Here is a 26547-nt window from a genome sequence, read left to right on the forward strand (position 1 = left end):
TCCCACATAAAACACAACACATCACTGAAGTAGGTTATTGAACATTAACAATTCTGAGCATGTTTCAGTTTTACATTTAAAGTGGCTTCAGAGACAGCTTCAATCAATTTCCACGGTCTTCCACAGCCAATAACAGCCACTCACTTAAACATGGCATTTCTAGAGATGTTTTCATTATAGACACTATATCGCCCAGGGAAACTATATTTACACCAAACTTTGGAATAGAAGTGTAAATCAGCACAATCCATTAGAAAGCTACACCACCAGTAAAAATTGGATAAATCTCTAATTTTTTTTCATTAAATTAAATATCAACATTATATTTGCTTTCCTGATATTGCCATTGGCTGTTGAAAAAAAAAAAACTATATATTTCTTTTAATTTTAGTTGTTTAAAAGTTGGCTCTGAGCATTACTATAATGTGATCTGATCTTGATATGCTTGATGTAGCTTTTGATTTATGAAGGGAAAAAATAGATCTGGACTACATCACTGGCCAGAGTCCTGCAGCTCTGAAAATGCTGCTATATTAATAAATCATAAAATGAAAATAAGAAAGGCTTTAATGCTATCTCAGCTGTTAAATACTAGTCTCACATAGCCAGAGTTTAAGGCTGATGGCTAAAGGTCTTGAATTCATGGCAGCTTTCATTGGCTAAGTCCCGCCCTTTAGGCATGTCACCATGTCAAACAACCAATCATAGCTCGTTTTGTCATCGTCACGTTTCGGGGTGTGGAAAGTCGCCACAATGATGTGTAAAACTCCCGAACATATTATAACGTTTCTGTGATGGAAACTTTAAATATTTCACATACTTTTGAGAATCCAGTGTTAAGTTGATCCTGATAAGCGCTCGCTGTCATAGTTGTAAACTCGACCGCTTACTTTTTTCGTGAGGGGGTTTGGCGTCGCTGCATCTTTGTTTCCAGGTAAGAACATTAAAAGAATGCGACACATGTCTACTGGAAATCCTGCATAATTCAACCAATACGAAGGAGACTTCGAAACTCCTGAAATGTTTCCATTTTTGTGTGCTAGTAACCAATGGCTTCCATGACTTCTGAGGCTGAGACAAGTAAGATACTGACCACACACACACACACACACACTTATTTACATACGCTCCAGTCGCCACTGCCTGCGTGTGAGCGATATGAGCAGAACTTCTCAGCAGTGTGAGTGGGAGTTATTATTAAGTGCTGGACAGCCTCGGGCAGTGGTTAAATTCACTGTAATGGGCTGAGTTTACAAAGAAATTGAAGAAGCTGAGACACACAGATATTTAGGAGACCCACTCACCTCGAACACAGCGAGGGCATACGGATGGCCGAGTCTCTCACTGGAGGACAGGATGACTCTGCGATGGGCCCCGTTTAAATCCACGCTGCAGATCAGGTGCAGTTTGGAGTCCACCCAGTACAGGCGCTTACCAACCACATCTGCATTCAGAGACACAACGATTCAGCCATTATAGACATCTCAATAACATTCCTCTTTCCAAAGAGCACCAATATCAGAAGGGAATAACGATAATAATTCATACCGAGTGTGATTCCGTTGGGCCACTCGATGTCCTCAGACACCAGCACCTGTCGATCTACACCGTTCATGCCAGCCTTCTCGATCCTGGCCCTCATGCCCCAGTCAGACCAGTACATGAACCTGTGAAAACAACCCTACTCTTTTTGCTTTTCACCAAAAATACATTACAAATGCAATTAATACGTACTTGACCTGAATCCAATATGATTTCTGAACTAAAATTGATTTAGATCATTTTTTTGTTGAAAATGTTGGAGTGGTACAATTGTCCTCGATAAAAGCATCATTAAAATACTGTTATTCTTGGAAAGATAATTGTATTAAGTAGTTTGATATATACAGTAGTATTTTAAATGTATTAAAAAAAATATCATAGTGATATCATGCGACCAACAATGGCATAGTCTTGTATAATATCGGACAACTTGTTTATTAAGTACTGTTTATTAAGTAGGCAAGTAATAAAAGCAGTGCCATTTTACTATTACTATTATTTCTAACTATAATATTTATTAATATTTTGAATTGTCTTTTATATGTTTTCATTATAAATTTTAAGCTTTAGCAAGATGTTTTTTAAGATTTCTATTTAGTTTTAATTATTTTTTAAATTCCAGATTTAGTCATTTTAGTCATTAAAAAAAAAAAAAACATTTCATTTAATTTTTACATTTATAAATTTTAACAGGTTTCAACAAGTCTGGTGTTCTTCATCTAATATTTATATTTTGTGTTATTTCAGATTTATTTCAATCACACATATTTTTGTATTGTTTTAGTTTTCAGTTTAGTTAATAATAAGAACACATGGGGTGTGACTGTCCAAAAATATTATAGATATTTATAAATGAATGATTCATGATATTTACAAAAAAATAAAAAAATAATAATAATTAAATACAGGAAAATATATTCGCACCTTTCACTTGATGCATCACATTTTTAAAGTCGTTAAATGTATACTTTTTTCAAAAGTAAAATAGATGTGTAAAGGATTTTTCTCTTTTTTTTACTGTCAAGACTCTTATTTGACAATGAAAAAAAGCCAAGACCAGAGCAGCCCTAAGTTTTTCTATTAACAAAACAATTTTGTGGCATTCGCTATTGTAAGCAAACAACAGCACAATCTCTATGGATTAACAGAATTCAGTAACATTTCCTCCACAGCCTCCATGTGCATGTCACTGAAAGCTTCTCTTATCATCTCAGTGACCTTTAAATCAAGTCTGGTCTTTTGTGGTTTTGTCATTTGGATGGCAGTGATGTGTCTGATAGCTGCTCACCCTCTCTCTGGATCCACAGCGATGGCCCGTGGTTCGCTCAGATCGGTGCTGATCAGCACACGTCTCCTGCTGCCATCCGCTGAAGCCACAGAGATGGTTCTGTCGCCCGAGTCGGTCCAGTAGAGGTTGTGTTGGACCCAGTCCAGTGCCAGACCCTCAGGGGAATGCAGATCTGATTTGATCAGAGTAATGTGTCGAGACGGGTCGCTCGCTTCGTGGATGTAAGCACTGCGGAGACATGCAGACATTTAGAGGCTGTGCTACTAGACGCTGAGTCAAACAGTCAAATCACATGACTTCAGTTGTGATTGTTTTATACATAGTGATAGAATGAGGAAAAATCCTCTGTTCACAAACTGCTTCCATTCACATCTATTTTGTGAAACCTGTAACAGCCAAAAATACTGTCAGTGAATTTAATGTCCACAACTGTACATGTTTGTAATGCAATATTTGCATCTTGGTTGACATTCTCATCAAGCATTTGTTGCAATATCCCAAAATTCACATAAAAATACTACCATTCAAAAATTGTCAGTAAAATTGTTTTCAATGTTTTTGAAAGAAATCTCTTATGCTCACTGAAGATGCATTAATTTGATAAAAAATGACAATAAAATAGTAATGTTGTAAAATATTATTATAATTTCAAATAACTGTTTTTTTATTTTAATATATTTTAAAATATTTATTCTTGTAATGCAATCTGAATTTTCAGCATAGTTACCCCATTCTTCAGAGTCTCATGATATTTCAGAAATCATTCTAATATGCTGATTTGCTGCTCAAGAAAATGTTTTGAAAAACCTTTTGGTGCTTAATATTTTTGTGAAAACTGTGATACCTTTTTTTTCAGATTCTTTGATGAATACAAAGTTTAAAAGAACAGCATATATTTAAAACAGATTTTTTTTTAACATTATAAACATTTTTATTGTCACTTTTGTTCAATTTAATGCACCATTTCTGAAAAAAAGTATTACTTTCTTTCAAAAAAAATAAAAAATAAAAAAGATTACTGAACCCAATGAAATGAATGTCAGTAACTGCCTTTTATGCTTTAATTTTTTTTTTTTTTTTAAACACCAGGTTTTTAATTTATTTTATATATAGGCACTCTAAAATAACATACAACTTTTGGAAAAGGTTTATTGTTCTGTTTTGCATATTTTTTTCACATACATTATGTATAAAACATAGAAGACCTATATAATGTGCAGTATGCAATAAACCTCTGGTTAGTTACTAACATAATCTTTTTGTCTGAAGCATGCGTTCTATTTTTCATTTATGCTGTGACTCTGGGTGGTTTGAACTAAAATCACTATCTAATACTTCTCTTTACAGATCTTCACATGATCTGAAGTTTTCATGAGTGCCACAGGTGTCTAAATGTAGGGCCTCAACTCACCCCTCAGCCTTCTATTATCAGCTTCAGTATCATCCCAAACTAGTTCAAGCTCACAGCGGAGCACTTCTGGCTAATGACTTTGGACTTTATCCTCACTTATAAGTCCAAAAGAGACAGACGATAGGCAGAGAGACAGAGAGAGAGAGAGAGAGAGAGAGAGAGAGGGCAGGGGCAGAGTACTGCAATTTAATAAGATAGCACTTCATTTTGGGCAGCCACAGAGGTATCTATTATTAGGAAAACGAATGTACCAAATTAGCAAGATCACATGGAATGTGCAATCAGGAGGAAAGGGAGATGGACCGTGGAAAAATGAGTCAAGAGGTTCTTTGCAAGTTTTAAATGAATTTGTAACAGGGCCAGTCTTTCATAATGGCAAGAGTCAAAATCTTTCCTGTATGACATTACACCTAGTGTTCGACCTGCTGTCTACACAGGGCACTTTGAAGGGAGAATAAGCACTGTAGGGTCGTTACAAACATTTTCAAAGGGTTTCATATGATGGATGCTTCACTCTCAAAATTGGTGATATCAAAAAAGGCTTTCTATCATTAACAGTTTAATAAAAAATTTAAACCCATGATATTTTCCTGTTTTTATCATTGCTGCTGATATAATAATAAAAGTCCTTTTTTGTTTGTTTGTTGTTTGATAATGTAGTTTTACAAAAGTGTTTTAAAAGCACACACACAGACATTTAATTCACAAATACCTGACAAATTAATTGACAACAATAATGGTAGCACTTTATTTTACTTTCAAGTTTCTTGTGTACATACTATGCATGTATCATAGTGATACAATAACTGGGCAATAGGTATTTAGATATCCCTGAACCTACCCCTAAACCTTACCTTAACCCATGTAGCTACTTATATTGCCAGTACTTTCTTAGGTACAGTGGGTGCAGAAAGTATTCAGACCCCCTTGAATTTTTCACTCTTTGTTAAATTGCAGCCATTTGCTCAAATCATTTAAGTTCATTTTTTCCCCTCAATGTTCACACAAAATCCCATATTGACAGAAAAACACAGAATTGTTGACAGTTTTGCACATTTATTAAAAAAGAAAACCTGAAATATCACATGGTCCTAAGTATTCAGTCCCTTTGCCCAGTGTTTAGTAGAAGCACAATTTTGATCTAATACAGCCATGAGTCTTTTTGGGAAAGATGCAACAAGTTTTTCACACCTGGATTTGGGGATCCTCTGCCATCCCCTCCTTGCAGATCCTCTCCAGTCTCCAGTTCTGTCAGGTTGGATGGTAAACGTTGGTGGACAGCCATTTTCAGGTCTCTCCAGAGATGCTCAATTGGGTTTAAGTCAGGGCTCTGGCTGGGCCAATCAAGAACAGACACAGAGTTGTTGTGAAGCCACTTATTTATTTTAGCTGTGTGCTTAGGGTCATTGTCTTGTTGGAAGGTGAACCTTCGGCCCAGTCTGAGGTCCTGAGCACTCTGGAGAAGGTTTTCATTCAGGATATGCCTGTACTTGGCCGCATTCATCTTTCCCTCGATTGCAAGCAGTCGTCCTGTCCCTGCAGCCGAAAAACACCCCCACAGCATAATGCTTCACTGTTGGGACTGTATTGGGCAGGGGATGAGCAGTGCCTGGTTTTCTCCACACATACTGCTAGAATTAAGGCCAAAAAGTTCTATCTTGGTCTCATCAGACCAGACAATCCTTCAGGTGTTTTTTAGCAAACACCATGGGGGCTTTCATGTGTCTTGCCCTGAGGAGAGGCTTCCGTCGGGCTACTCTGCCATAAAGCCTCGACTGGTGGAGGGCTGCAGTGATGGTTGACTTTCTACAACTTTCTCCCATCTCCCGACTGCATCTCTGGAGCTCAGCCACAGTGATCTTCGGGTTCTTATTTACCTCTCTCACCAAGGCTCTTCCTTTGACCTCATGATTCTCATCTGCTCTGACATGCTCTGTGAGCTGTAAGGTCTTATATAGACCGGTGTGTGGCTTTCCTAATCAAGTCCAAAAAGTATAATCAAACACAGCTGGACTCAAATGAAGGTGTAGAACCATCTCAAGGATGATCAGAAGAAATGGACAGCACCTGAGTTAAATATATGAGTGTCACAGCAAAGGGTCTGAACAGTTGTTTTTCTGTCAATATGGGGTGCTGTGTGTATATTGATGAGGAAAAAAATGAACTTGAATGATTTTAGCAAATGACTGCAATATAACAAAGAGTGAAACATTGAAGGGGGTCTGAGTACTTGTGCATGTACTCTAAAATAAAGTGCAACCAAAATAACATACTGAAAATATCATTATTGTAAAAAAAACAACAAACAAACAAACAAACAATCATTTGGGACATCATAAAAACTGCATAAAAATATGCATTAAAACAAGTAGTTACTGATGTTCCATTCATTAAAAGTGCATTATATTACATTTGTTTATAGTCTTGTCAGTTTTTTTTTTCAGTTTTTTTTTATTTTATTTTATCTTTTTTTTTGGCAAGACTGAACAGCTTTAGAAAGTTGTGCAAAAATTTAAACTTGTACATTACCATGAGGGGTCTGCAAGTTTTTTTTTTTTTTTTAGAAGAAATTAATACTTTTATTCACAAATGATGCATCCAATTTATCAAGAGTTCCAGGTAATACATTAAGGGGCTTTACACAACAAAGTTTCAGCTAAAAACAGGACACTTTTTATTCATTTTGAATGTTCATTAACACGACAAAAGTTTTTGAAAATGCCACCATTATCGTTTCCGCGTAAACACCCAATAGAGGGAATCTTTGAAAAATGGTGACGTCATGCGTGTGCGTAGTACGTGTTTGGTATGTAGACTCGAGCAGTACGTGTCGATTTTAAAGGCAAGTGGGAACAAACATACACAACAATGGCGGAGTACATGGTACAGTTGTTCCTGCTCAAGAGTTTGCCAACGCTTCTTCATACAAAGTGTGGATTTACTTGACCAATATTACAACTAACAGTGGAGACGCATCATATACAAGATATAATCATCACTTCCCTACAGGTACTGTTTAATAACAAGGTGACAGTGCCAACTACTGGCCTGGCATACGTAATACAGAGTTTTTGTTCCAAATCTCAATATTTGTAATCAGAAATATTTCTTGAGCCGCAAATCAGCATATTAGTATGATTTCAGAAGGACCATTTTACAATAATCAAATAAATGCATAAGATACTTTCAAAAAAAACAAACAAACAAAATATTACTTACCTCGAATAATTGAGCAGTAGTGTGTATATAACATACATTAGATATTCCCAAGAAACATGAGCATGATCACTTCTGAATGGAATACTCAGTTTCAGTAATATTTAAAAGGTTTCATAGGTGCTGTTTTTCAGCCTCTCTGCATCTCATTTTAATTAATTTTACTAGCGATAGTGTTATCTTGAGAGTAACGGTCTGAGTGTGTGAGAGAGGGATATGTAAATAAATTGAGCCATATCTCCTGAGTTTAAATTAATTAACACATCAGAAGCATGTGAAGCAGCACTTTGCTGTTAAATGACAGTAAGTCCTGGCTCTCATTGTAATGGCCACAGCTTCCTTTTAAGTGCTCAGCCAAACTGCTTCCATATTTACAGCATAATGCATAATCCAAAAGGTCAAGATGAGGTCACCTGTATATTTTGTGCTGAAAGCGGTCACACCAGTACATGCGGTTGGCAGCGACGTCGATATCAATGGCCACTGCGTTTTTCTGAGTAGGAACCACCTGTGTGTAGTCCCTCTTCACCAGGTCAATGCGTCTGATCTCGTGCCTGTTTGTGAACATCAGGTAAGGGCTTTTGCCTAAAACAAGCACAAAGACAATGATCACAGACAGTTCAGAGATGACTCGATCTCGAAACAAAGAAAAGCTTTCTGTCCAGGATTACCAGTATATACACATACAAGTGTTTTATTATTTTTAAATATAATATTGCTTTAAATAAAATATAATTTATGAAAAAAAAAATTATAATAAAAAGCACCAAAGAATCATTGACCAATATGTTTTCAGAATCATAAGGGTACGTAAAAAATTAAGTTAATGTTTAAGCACCATAATACACACACACACACACACACATCTGTGTGTGTGTGTGTGTGTGTGTGTGTGTGTATTATGGTGCTTAAACATTATATTTAATATTATTAAATATATATATATATATATATATATATATATATATATATATATATATATATATATATATATATATATATATATATATATATATATATATAAATGAGAGAGAGAGAGAGAGAGAGAGAGAGAAAAATGTTTGTATAATATATATAGTTCTAACTAGCATAAATCAACCTGGAAATTACCTTTATTGTAATGATAATGAAGATTAAAAAAAACCCACAATTCTCTGCTGAGGTCAGAAATCATACTAAACCTGTTTTTTGAATGTCTTACCCTCAGCTTTGCAGGTTTTGCTTACGGGGTCCATCTCATAACCCAGGTGACATTCACACTTGAAATCCCCTTTCAGATTAATGCAGATTTGGCTGCAGGCATCAGGGTTCTCACACTCATCGATATCTGTGGAGTAAACAAATACACGTGGCTGCAGACATGTTCACTCACTCAAGACGGCTGAATATCATGACTACATTGTACAGTATATAGGAAAAGACTGTCTGTTATGACTTGCTATTGTTTAAGGGCAGATTTTGCACATCAAAACCAAACTAAACTAAACATGCCTCATTTAAATGTAGTTCCCTTTCAGTTGGTCACTCTCGACGTCACATCTGTGACCAACAAAATGGTATATCGTTTCGATAGACCAATCTACTTAGAGTGTAAACTAAACGAGCCAATGCACATTGGCATGCAATTATTGCATCCAGCTGCAACTGATCACAATGTTAGTATAAGAAGGCAGCAGGTGCAATGCATACCAGCTTTTCGCTTTGGATCCAAGTGAAAACTTTGTTCTGCTCCATCCAGTGTCTGCAAGTGAGCTATGAGTTTAATGTGCTCTTGAAAGCTTCTGGTGTTGGCGGTACGGTGCTTCAGCGGCTGTCGTTCTGTGTCTAGTTGGTTGTGCACTTCAGGCTGCACTACCCCCCTGTTGTGCTACAAGTGGCCAGTTCCCCTCATCACTAGAAGAGCTTCACGGGTGCGCCTTTATAAAGACAACGGAACATTTTTATAAAGATGATGTTTCACCCATGCATTACCTGGCACCGGGTGATATTCACAATCGCAACTAAATATGCTGAGTTTGATTTTGTGGATGACTCTTGTTTCCAGTGAGGGAAGATGACCAATAGAGCTGCATACAAGGCTTCACAACCTCCAGGGGGGCGGAGTTCTGTTGCTTCTGCCGTGATCTAAGGCTCGTCCTGTCAGCTGCCAGATGGAAATTACTTCCAGCAGTAGTACGGGCTGTTTGAGGGTCGCAGTGGTGGCAAACCCTCAGGGAACCAACCCTCATGGGCCCACTGCTCCTCTAGCACCTACGATCCAGTTGGGCAGCCCATGGAATGACCAGATGTCGATCACTGCATCGGAGGGAAAGCTCTCTAAGGTTCAGCTACAGTGCCGGCCTTCAGGACGATGGCAATACCTGAATCGGATCCAGAGACGACAGCTATGCTTTCCCGGGCCACAGAGAAGGTAGGGCTCGATTGGAAACCTCCACAGCATCCCGAGTCTTCTAGGCTGGACAGTTGGTTTCTCGGGGTGGCCCGCACTGGTTCTCAGTGCCCCGTCCCAGTGATGAAGTGCATGAGGAGCTCACCAGGTCACAAATGGCACCTTTTACTGCCAGAAACCGGCCTGCTGGTTCCTCCTCCCTCACCACCCTCGACGTCGAAGGCGTAATAGGTGATCCCCCCTGTGGAGCGGTCAGTAGCGATGTGACCGTGTCCCAAGGCCGCCTCCTCCTATGGCGTTACAGCAGATGCACCAGGCTAAGGCACTGAAGGACCTGCACGACGGTGGTCACAATCCAGCTATTCTGAAAGCGCTCCGAACCACTACTGACCTTGCGCGACTAATGTCACCATGAGTTCCCTGGGTCGTGCAATGTCCACGACTGCATCACAAGCTGTTTATTTATGGTATAAATTCTTGGAAATAATATTTAACGTTTTGAAGTACATTTATTATTTGTAGCACGCCAGCCAACCAATAATCGCACCAGTGAGCCTATCTTAAATTCTATGATAAAATATGTAGAAAAAAGTGTTTTTACGCTCTTTAATTTGTACTGAGATAATTTGCCAGAAGTGGCATATGAATAAATTATATTTTCCTCTTTAATATTTGCAGCAATAAATAAACATGAATACTTGAATTCATGTTTAACTTAATACAAACAAATGTCTCATGAAATCGATCAATCCAAGTTTAAAAAAGTCAATAAATATACGTTTTTCATGTTAAATATGAAGAATGACAGGTTGGATGCTTTTTTTTTTTGGCAGAGAATATGTTGTAATTGTAAATATTATGATGTTAATCTTATTTCTTTATTTTTTTTACGTGGAACTAAATTGCTGCCATAGACTATATTTGAATGCAAACAAACTTTTGGCACACTGGCCAAAACAAACAAATAAACAAACAACAACAAAACAAGTAAAAATTTAAATAATAAAAATAGTTTGATATGGATATTTGAATCATTTGTTAATAAACTAGTGTTTTCTGAGTCAGTGTCACAAAGATGGATTTGACAATCCTGACTTGCCACCTCCTCAACTTAACGTGCCTTTAGAGAGAAATGCCTCTTAACGGATTACATTATGAATGAGTTTTTGTTTTTGATTTGAATTATTTCATTTTAAAGTAGCCTAGTCATTAAAAGCATTTTATAGATATGTTTATCATGTCTATATTTTTTTTACAAACATTTCTGTACGTTTTGTTGATATTGCGAGTGCACACAAATAAAAGTAGACACTTTGCAGTTCCAAATGATGTATACTCTTACCTTTATTAGCAAAAATGACAGCGTATTTTTTTAGTAACCACTATTATTAAGAGAGAGAGAGAGAGAGAGAGTGAAAGAGAGAAAGAGAGAGATCACACTGGTGCCTCAAGCGTGCTTCTGCTTCCACTTTCGGCACAAACGATCAGATATGTTCCTAATAGCGCATGTTTATCTAAGTTAATTATTATATTTTCTATCCATAGATTTTATTTTAGCCAAGCTGTGTTGATTTGAGAAGAAGTCTAAATCGATCAAACATATGCTCATCCCGCTTTATGCATCTGGCCGCCTAGTCATTCCTTTTAGAAAAAAACTTGAATTTAACAAACATAAAATGTTCCAAACTTATTTCTAAATTAATTTAATAAAGAAATGAAAAGAAATATGACCACCATTAAAAACCAAAACTATTGAAGAAATATTGTAATGGCTGCAAAAGCAGCTGTGTATGGGCAAGAGAGAAAAAAAAGACACAGGCTCCAGTTGGACTCGGAGCAAGAATTTGGAAAAGCTGTTGGACAAGGGCTGGACCCGTGCAGGGCTCTATTCATACCCCCGTTTCAACAAAAAGTTCCCCACATACCCAGATGCTACGCCACTGGTCCCCACTAGCTCAGCGACATCCACTTCACAACAGTTAAGGAGGACGATGCTCCTGTCTTGCGAGATTGCGCTCCTACTGCCCAAGGATGCGAAAGAGCTGGTCCCTCAGCTGATATGAGGATTGGGTTTTACAGCCCTTATTTTATTGTACCCAAGATAGGTGGGGGGTTATGGCCAATCTTGGACCTGCCAGTCTTGAACCAGGCCCTGCATTGGTTACTGTTCATGATGTTGATGCAGAAACCCATCTTCGAATGCCTCCATCCCCGAGATTGGTTCGCAGCAATCGACCTGAAGAATGAGTACATTCATGTGTCGATCATTCCATGCCACAAACCATTTTTGCGGTTTGCGTTCAAAGGACGGGCATATTAGTACAGAATCCTGCCCTTCAGGCTGTCCCTGTTGCCCTTTGTCTTCACGAAAGTCGTGAAGGTTGCTCTTGTTCCCCTCAGAGAGTAGGGTGTTTCCTCAACTATCTCGACAACTGGCTTATATTAGCATAAGGGTGGTGGCCACGGGCTCGGCTCCTCAGCGAAAACCCGGTATGCTTTGCACCTGCTGCCTTCTTATATTCAAATTGTGTTTAGAAACAGCTGGATGCAATAACTGCATGTCAATGTGCATTAGCTCGTTTAGTTTACACTCAAAGTATATTTCTATCGAAGAGATATCCCAATTAGTCTGTCACAGACGTGACCTCTCTGTTCCCTTCTTCAGGGAACGAGGGTTATCATACGTAACCAAGACAGTATTACTGTGAGATCTTAGTTTAACCTTTAAGTCATTTGTACCTTGTGTTATCCATGTGTTTTGATTCAGCTGTTTAGTACATGATCAGAACACAGTGCCTGCATGCTGAAGGCCTATGTTCTTACACAGTATAAAAATAATTTAAATCAGCTTTACATTACTACTGTCAAAAGCATCTCATCATTGTCCCAGGCCTGACCTCCACACGTCCTCTTGTCCAGGAGCTTATAGCCAGCAGGACACTGGCACTCGTATCCAATGGGACGATCCACACAGGTGTGTGAGCAGCCTCCATTGTTAAGCAAACATTCATTCAAACCTACAAAATAGAGAAGAGATGGTTTAAAATGTAGATTTTGAACGGTACAGCGCCCTAAATCTGGAAATAAGTGATGTTTTTTGACAATAGAAATATCAATTTACTGCACAATTGATGTTGACAAAAGCAGGTTTCCCTCGTATTAAAGCAAAACAGCTTATCCCTTGTAAAATAAAAAAATAAATAAAAGTGCATTTAACTGTATTGAATATGCACTTATGTTTACATTTACATTCAGTCATTTAGCAGACACTTTTATCCCAAGTGACTTTTTTTTTTTAAACTGAACAAAATAAAATGCCATTTAAACAAGTAATCTTTCATGACTTGAGTGCACTTTTAAAAGTACATTTGAAATAATCATGTTTTATTAATGTAATTTTAACTGTAGTGCTTTATTCAATATTACAATTGAAATTAATATATTTTGAAAGAATTACATTGCACATAGAATTACATTACAAATATATTTAATCACACAACATACAAGATAATAAAAGCTAAGATAAAAACAATGATATTAAATATATTTTTAAATACATTTAAATGTTTACTAAAAATACTTACTAATTACATACAAAAAGTTACTCAAGTCCCACTTAAGAGAGGAAAAAAAAACTCTGTATATAAATTTAAACTACATTTCACTTCTATTTGCTCCCTGTTTAATATTGTTGTCGCTGCCTTGTACTGGAAAACATGAGCCATGAGCTTTTTCCTTCATCTGGCAAAGAAAAATTAAATTCTTCATCTACGTGAGTGAGAGAGGCTGTCTATAATTGAGCAATAACAAACCAACACAACTACCATCTTCAGGCCTCATTTACATTCCCTAGGGTCTGTTTTAAAAACACATGCGAGTGTGTGTGATATTATAGAGAAAGCTTCGAGACAAAGTTAAAACTTTCAGGCACTGAACCATCTTGTGACTCAGCGTGTTGAAATTAACGTTACATTGTTTGCAGTTGAATCCAAGGAACATATTGTGTCTGTAAGCTTGAGAGAGCAGCAAGACATATTGAGCATTCTGCAGAAAACAATTTAATGAGGCAAAATGGAGATGGCTGTGTGGGCCAGAAACGAGCAACAATGTGCTTTCTCTTTCTTCGGCGCTTTCTCACAAGGTAGCATTTGTGGACCAGGTGTTCTCTCCAGCCCTCTGCATTCATTAGTAGGTGCTGGCATCCTGACAAAATCCATGGAAGCTTACAATTTGGGGCAGAGCCGCGTCGCTCAGAGCCAGCCATATGTCAGAGGATGGGGGATTAAAGGAGAAGACACTGAGGGCATTAAGATGGAGTTATGAGCACTTTCTCTGGAGACGGTGATCTTTACGCCACGTGAGTGAACGTGGCATTTGAGGGAAGAGGATAAGGATGCAGGTTTGGTGAGGAAACGCGCACGCGCGCACACACACACACACTTAGGCCTCTAGAACAACCACTGCAGGTCTTCATTCCTCTTTGACGCTAATGGATTGTCTGAGAAGATGGCGATCCATCAGTTCTGCCCCAGATAGTCATGGGATATATGAAAGTAAGAAAGAATAAAAATAAAATCTTGTTTTCTCTGCCATATAAATTACGGTGCACTTTCAGTGGTGCCTTAGCAACTTCCTACGAAACCTATTTGATTTGGCATTTTTAGCATGTTGCTATGTAGTCGCTAAAAATGTGATTTTAGGTGATTTCTTTCTGGATTAAGTCAAAAGTCCAACACACACAAATATTAATTCACCTCTCCTCAGTAAGCAGCATGATTTGATTTATCATTCATGTCTGGTTTCAAATCCCTAACACTAAAGGCCCTTTCATACAGGATGCAGCAAGCTGTGAAATTGTTGTGTTCGCCGATTTCTCTCATAGTAGAACTGATTTGTGCAGAAGAGGCGCTGTTGTCAACACAGTCTCGGGGCAGACGTTGCCAAAGTTGCAAACAACATCATATTTATATGCACTAAAAGCTAAATAAATAAAACATATTGGAACTTTTGTATATGTGTTATTCGCTATACGGTAGTTTTCATGTCAGACACAGTTAACTGACACATCTGTGTGAAAGGGCCTTAAGTTTGAGCAATAATAAATGAGATTTAGCAGAAGATCTCTTAATGTTTCAACTGGTTCTTACAGACAGTGGTTTTTAGACTTTGTGAGGAGCACTAAATGTTGCTCCACATGAAGTCAATTTCTGTGTGTCGTTTACAACGTGCATTTGGGAACATGCACAGAAATAACTTCTAATTTCCATCATTTTTGTGGACCATGTTCAGCATTTAATAGAAATGAGAAACAATAATAAAACCACTGTCCCTGTTTCCTGCCATCACAAACATGTAACCGATCCCATCAATGTGTGGGGCAGTGCTTTTCATATCTGGTCACAGGTTTATATATATAATGCATTTTTGAAGCATTGAGCATTGTAGTGAATCACAGACATTTCTGTTGATGTCTTGAATGCCATGGACATTTAAATTCATCTCACTGCGCATTCATGAATGCTCTCATTTATAATAAAGTGTTGCCACAATTTAAACAAGAAATTGAGCAGTTTAGAGCTTCATTGATTATAACGGAGCTTTGTGAGATTATAGTGATTATATCTGAATAAATTCACTCATGGATTAACTCACGAAATTGCCATGAATAACATAATGATAACCATGTATGTAATATTGCCACTTGCCATTGTATATCGTTTATAGATTGAAAGTGGAACAGGTCTGAGCTAATGTGATTGAGTGGAGGCGGGGACTCATTTTATTTAATTACTAACATATTTTTAATAAGTGGCATTCAAGTCATTTTAAAACAGGAATATTTTAAAACAGGAAAATACTCAGATATGGATTTGGATTATTAAATATGAATTTTAAAGGATAAGATTAGTGGCTTTGTGTGTGTTTTTTTTTTTTTTAAGTTACCCATTCCACTTTTCGCACATGCACTTTATACTTTTCTAATTTCAGAATATTCTCAGAAGAGAACTTAAAATGTCTTAGATGTGCAATCAAAAGTCAAAGATTTCAATGTAAACTCTAGATTTCTAAACAAATTATTTAAAGACCAAATAATCTGAACTAAACTATCCACATTCCGTTTGCATCTCTCTACTCTTCCAGTATGTCAACAAATAGTTTTCTTACTGCACTCTTTCTTGGGTTCATCTGAGCGATCCTTGCAGTCCTTCACGTTGTCACACACCTTGCTCCCGTCTATGCATTCCCCATTCCTGCAGAGGAACTTCAGAGGTCCTTCACACTTTGTGGCTAAAGCATGAGAGGGAAAAAAAGATGATGATGCTTACAGAGCAGATGGCAGCTGATTTAAGTTTTTTTGTTTTATTTTTAAGTTTAGCTTTGTTTCCTCCCACATTAGCACAAATATTCAGAGGTCTTTTGTGCACAGATACAGACTGGTGATTTAGCAGACGTGGACCATTTAGGTAAAGCCTCTGTACGTCTTCCATATAAAAGCCACTTTCAAAAGGATTGGCCAATTTATTTCTACACATGAAAGCTTATTACTGGTTAGAAACAGTAGGACATGCTTCTGCTATGGACAGACAGGTCTGCACTCATTAAACTTTGAAGGGTGTCGTATTAAAGGCCGGAACCAATCTCATTTCACCCTGCTGAATAAGCAGCACAAAAGATGAGTGCAAAGAAGTTCCCACACATACACACACACACATGCCAGGACGTACCATTGACACAGCCAGCCTCGTCGCTTTTGTCGAGGCAGTCATGTATTTTGTTGCACTGTTTGATGCCATGAATGCAGGATCCGTCTCCACACTGGAACTCATCAGGCCGGCATGTGAGCAGAGCTGCAGATGAGCCAAACACAGCACAGACATCAGCCAAATACTGACACACAGACCCCAAACAGACCTTCATGATATTTTATCTGTAGGGAACATGCATCGGAGCTTCACAATTGGTAAACACCCTTAGGAATACTTATCTTGTCTTTATTGTTGTTGCGTGTAATTCATTAAAAAAGGTAAAAAAATTACCCATTTTATATCCACATTGTTATTTTCCGAATAAATGACAATAGTTTTATTTTTTTTTGCAGGTTTCTATAATATGTGTGTATTCTCTTTATTATGAAAGATGGTCTGCTTCTGAAAGAATTGAATATTTAAACAAAATTAGACAAATGAATACCTTGGCACTTAATGCATTGTGTTTCCCTCTGTAGCGACAGTTAATTAATTTTTTTTTTTTGCATTTTTTTTTTTACAGCTGTAATAGTTTTGTAATAGCATATGAGTCCCTTAGTTGTCCTCTGTGTGAAAAGATAGATAACCAAGACATTTGAGGGACCTGGAGGATTTTCCTAAAGAACAGCAGACAGTTTAACTCTTCAGGACAATCAGGGAACTCACAACATAACACAAAACACACACGCATGCACGCTCGCACACACACACGCACAGTAAATGAGCATTCCGTGCTTGCTGTAACCTGATCTCAAAGCTTGCGTGGTACTTGTAAAGTCACACAAATGTGATCTAACACTAAAATGTTCCTCTTTATTGGGTGTTTCTGGAAAGCTGCTTTTGAATAACTGCAGCTTAATTACACAAACACATCTGAGAACATTAACAATACTGGCCATTATGAAGTTCAAAGAAAAACCTCCTGAAATGCTGCATAAGAACGAGGGATTAATGTGATTATGGAGCAGTCTGTGGTGGATGTACTGTATACTCCCTCTATTTCAAGGGCTTTAAGATGCTCAAGGACATACACCTGACGGTTGCCTAGTAATGCACGTGCCACTCTGCTCACCCGTTTTCCCTCTGGCCTGGGCAAAGTGACATCATAATTGACCTGGATGTGTTACCTGATGGTGGGAATGAAGAAAGAGGCAGCAGGTTTAAAACAAAACCCAGTGCGCTTATCTTGCCAACAGATAAGTACAAGAATGCATCATAATTAAAATCAGGCCCTCTCCTGAGCACTTGTCTTTCTCCCATGACTCTCAAGATCTTAAGTTCGCTTTATACTCCTGGGATCTTGTTGTTTACCAAAGCCGCTCTTCTTAGTCTGCTATGCTGGATAACAAACACCTTGTGGCAGCTCCATTTTGTCAGAAGCGCCTGGGGAATGAGTATGACAGCAGTGATGTGAGATCTGAATTTTCCCAGCTTCCAGAAAAGGGTGTGTCCTAGAGATTTTAAGAGGATGTGACAGCATTTTGACAAAACTGATTTCTGGTGCGCATCAAAGTCATTGCTGATGTAGTTGAAATGAAATTGCAAAATCGAAACAAACCACCTTGTGCAATATTGTAACTAGGGTTGGGCGGTAAGAGGTATACCATGCATTAGAAGTGGAAATGTGTGACCGTGTGTGGTCAATATATATCTGCAATTTTAAAATGGCTACAGAATAATAATAATAATAATAAAAAACGTTACCGCCACTGAATAAAAAAGAAAAGGTAATTGCGACTTTTTATCTCACAATTCTGACTTTATTTCTTGCAATTGCAAGTTCTCTTTCAAGCATACGTTTCGGTGTCTCACTATGGGATACGCCCCTTCCGCGTATTCCTCAGAAGCCCAATACCATTACGCCAGCCCCAATTGGCTGGCAGTCATGACGTTGCGTCAGGGAGTGGCTCCCTCCTCTTGGTATAAAACGAGCGACGCAACGTCATTACGACATTCAAAAACCTCTTCTCGCTTCACACCAGAAGCCTTCCTAAATCTGATAGCCATCAACTGGTCTCCATGCTGGTTGCTGGCTTATCATTCTGGTACTGTGCTTATAGTCGATCTGTTGGCCACCACGCCGCTTTCGCCTACCCCTCAATCGGCATTCCAGCTCATTGTTAGGGTCATTCAGTACCGCAACTATGGCTGCAGCAATGCAGACTAACGTAGCTAGCGAGGGAGAACCGCGGCTTTGCTCATGCGGGAACAAGATCTCATGCAAAGACACACACCAGGTCTGCTCTGCATGTCTTGGGCTGAAACATGCTCAAATGGCGGTCGATAGTCCCGGATCCTGTGAGCACTGCGCGCGTTTCACCATGAAGAGCCTCCGTCGCAGGTTAGCACGCCAAGCTAGCTTGTCTGGCCATGATCCCCTCATGTCAGCTAGTCCCGCTCCGGTTTCCGCCCCTCAGGTACCTATTCCTGTAGAGCTGCCCACCACGGCAACCCTATCGTGGGGTGAACAACTGGATGTATGCGCCCCTCTGGCCGGTGTCCTCAGCACGGACGAGGAGGAGGAGGAGGGCGCGTTTGAGTTTGAGGAAGAGGGGCAATCGGATTTCCTTCTCTCTGAAGAGGAGGAAGATTTCGAGGATTCCCCTTTTCTCCCCCCTGCGCAATCGGCACAATCCCTCGCTACGGCGGGATCCACGGAGGAGGCGGGCGGGGCACCATCCTCTCCGCTTCTTAGTGTGGATCTGCAAGACGTGTGCAAACGCGCTGCAGAGAAACTCAATATTCCGTGGCCGACCGTAATAGCTGAGACTGCAAAGTCGCGTTATGAGGGGAAGAGGCTGCCGAGAGCTAAACGGGCAGCGAGACAACTCCTTCCAGTCTTTCCAGAGCTTCTGGAAGAGGTTTCTGTCACCTGGAAGGACAACCCTTTTACTAGTAAAATGCCCGTGCAAGGGGGATCTGCGCTCGACGTGGAGGGTATGGAGAAGCAAGGCCTTCTTCGCATGCCCCCCATGGAGCCTTTAGTTGCAGCGCATCTGCATCCAAGGCGTACGGCGGCTGCAAACCCAACGTTGCCATCAAAAGCGGACCGCTTCCAGTCAAGCATGACGGAGCGCGCTTACAAAGCAGTCGCCCTCTCAGTCCGGGCCATGAACGCCATCTCTCTGCTCACCGCATACCAGGCGGAGCTACAAGACGAGGTGTCTGCCACGCCAAGTCAGACACAGTGGGAAGAAATCTGTGTTGTCACAGATCTCTCGCTCCGTCTTCAGAGATGTGCCGTTCAGGCTGCGGGCAAGGCCATGGCCACAATGGTCATTCAGGAGAGAGGACGCTGGCTTAATTTGGCGAATCTCTCCGACAGAGAAAAGGAAGCCATCTTAGATGCACCGGTCGTCGCAGAAGGCATTTTCGGTTCAGCGCTGACACGGATGCAGAAGAGATGCGAGGAGAAGAAAAGGGATGATGAGGCCTTGCAGCTCTGCATGCCCAGAAAGACGCAAACCGCGCCCCCACCACCTCCTCGGCAGACGTTTGCGCAGGCTACAGCTCGCCCACCCCCCAGCTTTCGCATTCCTAGGCGACAGAGACCGCGTGTGAATGCAACAACGGTTCAGAGCGGCGCACCAGAGCAGAAACCCGCCTGGCCCAGAAAAAATTATCCGCCCGCGACAGCTCAGACGGTCCAGCCGGCCCCTCACCCTACCCAGGTGATGAGGAGGAAGAAAAAGGCCGTTTGAGGGGGTCTTCCTGAGGGAAGGGGGCTCACAGCCCCCCCGTTCACTTGTCCCCGACCCTCAGTTGTTCAGCGTTCAACGGAAAACGAGTTCAGTTGTTTACAGATGTTCTGTGGGGAAACCAGAGCCAAGTTGGTCCAGGGGATGCAGAGCAGTGAAGAGAACGAGAGACGATGCAGTGGTGTACACCCACCCACTAGTCACAAGCACTTTACATGCTCAAAGTTCAATAAAGTTTTCACTGTTTCCCCCACAAATGTTGCAAAACATAATGCCCCAAAAAATGTTGCAAAACACTTTGTCAGAACACAGCGTAACACCACCTCGTGGAGTCATCGCTCCGCTGAAGGTGGTGAGCCACATAAACTCTGTCCAAGCGATAAGTGTTCGCGCATGCGCAGTACAGACCACAAACCCGTTTTCAACTCGGCCATACGATGGCGCCGGAACGCTGCAAATAAACTATTGGCGAGAATGCACGCAGTCTCGTTGGGTGCTGAGAACAGTACAAAACGGTTACAGACTGCAGTTTGCAACTTCTCCCCCGCAGTTCAAGGGAATCATTTATTCTCAGGTGCGGGGAGCATTAGTACATGTTCTTCAGGAAGAGATTACCTCACTGCTGAACAAAAAGGCAATAAGAGTGGTCCCACCCGAGGAAAGTCACAATGGGTTTTACTCGAGATACTTCCTAGTCCCGAAAAAAGGGACTCGAGCTCTCCGCCCCATATTAGATCTTCGCACACTGAACAAATACCTAAGGAAGTACAAGTTCAGAATGCTCACCCATTCTACACTTCTGAAACTGGTGCGCCCAGGCGATTGGTTTACATCAATCGACCTGAAAGATGCATATTTTCACATAAAAATATATCCACCCCACAGGAAATTTCTGAGGTTTGCATTCCTTGGCGTGGCATACGAATATCTAGTCCTTCCCTTCGGCTTATCTCTCAGTCCGAGGGTATTTGTGAAATGTACAGAAGCGGCCCTAGCTCCGCTCAGGGAAAAAGGCATTCGTCTCGCTACTTACATAGACGACTGGCTGGTGACGGCTCAATCAGAGCACAAAGCGAGAGATCACACAGCCATGCTCCTAGTACATCTACAGAAACTGGGATTAAAATTAAACACCGAAAAGAGTGTTTTAGTTCCCAGACAGTCAATAACGCATCTGGGGTTGTTACTGGACTCAGTGACATTCAGAGCGCGACTGTCAGAGGGGAGAGTAATAAAATTTACGAAATGCCTGGCCGAATTTCGGAAGGGGAACAATGTTTCTTTTCGCATCTGCCTCAGACTATTAGGTCTGATGGCCTCAGCTCTAATAGTCATTCCCTTAGGCAGACTATTTATGAGAGAGTTTCAACGCTGGGTAGCTTCTCTGAGACTAGACCCGTTACGGCACTCCCGGAGGAGAGTGAGAGTGACGTCCGCCGCAGTCTTGGCACTGCGTCACTGGCGGCGCCCGTGCTTTCTGGTACAAGGGGCACCGATGGGCGTTGTCCAGACCAGGAAGGTCATAACGACGGACGCGTCGTTGTCCGGTTGGGGGGGCATTCACGAGGGCAGGGCAGTGAACGGGAGATGGGGTCCCCATCTGAGCCACTGTCACATAAACTACTTGGAAATGCTGGCCGTCTTTCTGACGTTGAAGCATTTTCTTCCTTTTCTGAAAGGACATCATGTTCTCGTGAGAACGGACAACACTACAGTTGTGGCATACATAAACAGACAGGGAGGTCTCAGATCACTCCCTTTACACATGTTGGCACGCAAACTGATTTTGTGGAGCAATGCCAGTCTTTTATCCCTGAGAGCTACACACGTACAAGGCATAATGAACCGGGGTGCGGATATGCTGTCCAGGGGAAATCCCCTTTATGGAGAGTGGAAGCTGAACACGGAAGTGGTTGGCCAAATTTGGAGCATTTTCGGCAGAGCGACAGTGGATCTGTTCGCGTCACAGGACAATGCTCAGTGCCCTCTGTTCTTCTCTCTGAAGGATCAGAGCGCGCCTCTAGGAATAGACGCACTAGCGCACGAGTGGCCTCGCGTTCTCCTGTACGCGTTCCCACCGATTGCGTTGATATCTCCAGCCCTTCACAGAGTGAGGGAGGAGGGGCTGAGAATGATACTGGTGGCTCCGCGGTGGCCGGGGAAATTTTGGCTGGCGGAGATCATACATATGCTTTACGCAGAGCCGTGGTCCCTGCCACTGCGCAGGGATCTGCTGTCACAGGCGGGGGGGGAGATATTTCATCCTCATCCAGAACGCCTGGCACTGTGGGCCTGGCCAGTGAATGGCTAAATATGAATGCAGCTGGTCTGCCAGACAGTGTCATCAGAACCATACAGAATTCCAGGGCCCTGTCCACTCGGTCACTCTACGAATGTAAATGGGGCGTGTTTGAGCGTTGGTGCGCGGCTAGACACGTAATCCCTTTTCAGTGTTCAGTGGCAGTTATCCTATCGTTTCTGCAGGATATGATAGATCAGGGTAAGGCATTCTCAACAGTAAAGGTGTTTCTTGCCGCAATATCTGCCTGTCATGTAGGTTTTGATAACAAAACTGTGGGGCAGCACCCTTTGGTATGCCGGTTTATGAAGGGTGCGCGTCGCGCTTTGCCAGTTTCGAAACCGATCTCTCCGTCATGGGATTTGGTTCTGGTGCTTGATGCGCTTTCTGTGTCTCCATTTGAGCCATTGGACAAAGCTGACCTGAAATTATTGTCGTTTAAGACGGCGCTGCTGTTAGCTTTGGCTTCAGCGAAGCGCGTAAGTGAAATTCACGCACTTTCTGTGAATTCAGCGTGTACGCAATTTATGCCAGGGGACGCAGGGGTGCTTTTGAAACCTAATCCTGTTTTTATGCCCAAAGTGGTCAATTCTATTGTTCCTCTCAAGTTAAGAGCCTTTAACCCACCGCCTTTTGCTTCAGCAGAACAGCAAAGGCTGAATACGTTGTGTCCGGTGCGTGCTCTGCGCATTTACACTGAGAGGACTAAAGTGTTCAGAGAGAGTGATCAGCTGTTTGTGTCTTGGGCGAAGCCGCGTACGGGGAAGCCGATTACTAAACAGCGTTTATCCCACTGGATAGTGGAGGCAATTTCTCTTGCATATTCCAGTAAGGGTCTTACGCCTCCGTCTGGTTTACGTGCTCATTCAACAAGAGGAATGTCAACGACATGGGCCCTCTTTAAGGGGGTCACGTTACAAGATATCTGTGAAGCGGCGAGTTGGTCCTCACCGCACACATTTGCGAGGTTCTATAAACTGGATGTTACAGCTCAAACGTTTGCACATGCCGTTTTGAGCGTTGGATCTTAAGTGTTGACCAGCCCTATATTAGTGTTTTTGGGTGGCAGGAGACTTCGAGACAGGCTATCTGGCAATACGGGAGTTAGGATATCCCATAGTGAGACACCGAAACGTATGCTTGAAAGAGAACAATAGGTTACTTGCGTAACCCCGGTTCTCTGATAGCATTAAGTGAGGTGTCTCACCAGATCACCCTCCTTGCTGTGTGAAGCGAGGAAGAGGTATGCTTGTTTTGAATGTCGTAATGACGTTGCGTCGCTCGTTTTATACCAAGAGGAGGGAGCCACTCCCTGACGCAACGTCATGACTGCCAGCCAATTGGGGCTGGCGTAATGGTATTGGGCTTCTGAGGAATACGCGGAAGGGGCGTATCCCATAGTGAGACACCTCACTTAATGCTATCAGAGAACCGGGGTTACGCAAGTAACCTATTGTTTTGTATATCCCACAATTCTGACTTTATATCACTTAATTTCTGAGAATTGTAATTCCAATTCTGAGGAAAAAAAGTCATAATTGCGAGTATGTATCATATAATTCTGAGAATAAAGTCATGATGGCCAGATAAGGCTCCAAATGAATCACTACTGCACAGACTCAAGCTCCAAATGAATCACTACTGCACAGACTCAAGCTCCAAATGAATCACTACTGCACAGACTCAAGCTCCAAATGAATCACTACTGCACAGACTCAAGCTCCAAATGAATCACTACTGTGGAGAATCTGGCTCCAAATGAATCACTACTGTGGAGAATCTGGCTCCAAATGAATCACTACTGTGGAGACTCGTGCTCCAAAAGAATCACTACTGCGTAGACTTGGGCTCCAAATGAATCACTTCTGCGGAGAATCTGGCTCCAAATGAATCACTACTGCGCAGACTCAGGATCCAAATGAATCACTACTGTGGAGACTCTGGCTCCAAATGAATCACTACTGTGGAGACTCTGGCTCCAAATGAATCACTACTGTGGAGACTCTGGCTCCAAAAAAATCACTACTGTGGAGACTCGGGCTCCAAATGAATCACTACTGCACAGACCCAGGCTCCAAAATATCACTACTGCGCAGACTTGGACTCCAAAAAATCACTACTGCACAGACTCAGGCTCCAAAAGAATCACCACTGCACAGACTCTGTGATCATTTTATATGATGAACAGATTTAATTAAGGCTTTTATTCACATATAAACATTGATAAATGGACATGCATAGAGCACATCAAATATGGTACTGCTTGATTCATATGTTTTATGTTTACTATGTCTGTATGAACTTTCTGAAGCAATGATGTTTTGAGTGCATGGAATTTTACTGAAGGAACAAAAATCTGTCAAAAAATATCAACGAGAGCAATGACATAATTTCCTATCCCTACAATATCAATAATTTAAATTTCTTTACACAAACTGTCATATCAGGCAGTGAAGGATACATGCTTCCACTGTAGCTTAATTCTAAGTCTTTTTTTTTCATTATGATGCGGCACAGAGATAAATGGTGTTTTCTCTACATTAATGAGCATCAGCGCTCCGCCGTTGAACAGCCCATTTAACCCCAGGATGGTCCAGGAGGGCTTTCTATATAATAAGTGCACTGGAAGATCAGAAAAAACCCTGTACTCTACATGAGTACACAAACACTTATCAAAACATACTGCAAAAGTGCAGGAAAAACCTATAATTGTTCTATGACGTAACACAACAATGGTGTGTGTGCTGCCATCACTGTCAAACTAAATTAAAGAGTGTCTCCACACCAAATGCCTTGAGTCACGTGGCAATAATGGCTTCAATAATATGAATTGTCTTTGTGTGGGTGGAATAGATAATGAATGGCAGGCAGTCAGAAAAAAGTATCTGCTGTGAACCGTTGCCTTCCATCTCTGGCAAAACCTGACAGTAACTAAGGGAATTGAATTCCCATCGGAGCATATGAGAGCGAATATGAGAGCGGTGTGCCCTTCAGAAACATTGTTGAGGTCGTATGGTCCTCACAATGAGAACTCCTGCTGAGAATCTTACAAAGATATTTCCACAAATGAGGTGGAGATGCTGAGCACCTTCATGCACAATCCCTGGGAGTGTTTGCTTTGTGCGCATCAATGCAGCAGCCAACAAGAGAAAGAAAGATGAACCATGCAATCTACAAAGAGACAAACGGAGGGCTGATGCAACACACACAAGAAAATACACACAAGCATGTTACAAAACCAATCCACATTCTTACACATCCTCTTAAATGCTATTGTTATGAAATAACATAATCTATATAATCGTGAATTTTGATGAATAAAAATCTTGAATCTTGAATCTTGAAATAGAACGTCCTACACACAGTCAGTCCGTCGGGCCAGAGGTTCAAATTTTTCAATTTAGTTTTTGACCCATGTCACCTTGTATTCTAATAAAGACTGTTACGACACCACCATTTTAGATAACAGTGAAATAAAACAAGTGCTTTAAAGTGGAAGTTGGGTGAATTTTTCACTTTTTTTTGCACTAGGTTTCTGGCGTGTCTGCCAGCTCAAAAAAGCTGAATAGAAAACACACAAGCAATTCGATATGCATTGTTTGATTCTGAAACTATCATCCGGCGCGATGTTTCAATATGCGGATAGCTAGCTTTTTGAATGAGACCTCCAAGCCACATACAGAGTTAAAGGCAGCAGTTCACGTCTTTGAATACTGTGTTGGACAATGGAGTTTCAGGCCTGCTGTTACTTGCCCGTTTGGGCCCCTGAAATTTTTATTTCATTTCATTTTCTCAGGGGTCTAGATTTTCTTCACATCTTGTGAACATAGAGCTAGGGGTGCTCCGATCACGATCGGCCGATCGTTAATGCACATCTCGTCAGTATCGTGATCGGAGCACCCCTACATAGAGCATGGCGCTAGCAATGTCAAGGTCATGTGTTGGATTCCCAGGGAAA

General features: G+C 41.0%; 1 protein-coding gene across 2 annotated transcripts in view; it reads right to left on the reverse strand.

The window, feature by feature from the left end:
- The window catches only part of LOC113038149 (low-density lipoprotein receptor-related protein 8-like), a 79888-nt gene that overhangs the window by 8242 nt on the left and 45099 nt on the right, over positions 1-26547 (reverse strand). For both annotated transcript variants that reach the window (XM_026195384.1, XM_026195378.1), the window contains exons 6-13: positions 16572-16694; positions 16012-16134; positions 12744-12863; positions 8659-8784; positions 7871-8042; positions 2831-3058; positions 1549-1667; positions 1305-1444 (exon numbers count right to left, since the gene is read on the reverse strand). In XM_026195384.1, the coding sequence (XP_026051169.1) occupies positions 1305-1444; positions 1549-1667; positions 2831-3058; positions 7871-8042; positions 8659-8784; positions 12744-12863; positions 16012-16134; positions 16572-16694 (1151 nt within the window). The remainder of the gene's footprint in view (positions 1-1304; positions 1445-1548; positions 1668-2830; positions 3059-7870; positions 8043-8658; positions 8785-12743; positions 12864-16011; positions 16135-16571; positions 16695-26547) is intronic.

The sequence above is a fragment of the Carassius auratus genome, chromosome 2 (genome assembly GCF_003368295.1).
Source record: "Carassius auratus strain Wakin chromosome 2, ASM336829v1, whole genome shotgun sequence".
Classification (NCBI taxonomy): domain Eukaryota; kingdom Metazoa; phylum Chordata; class Actinopteri; order Cypriniformes; family Cyprinidae; genus Carassius; species Carassius auratus.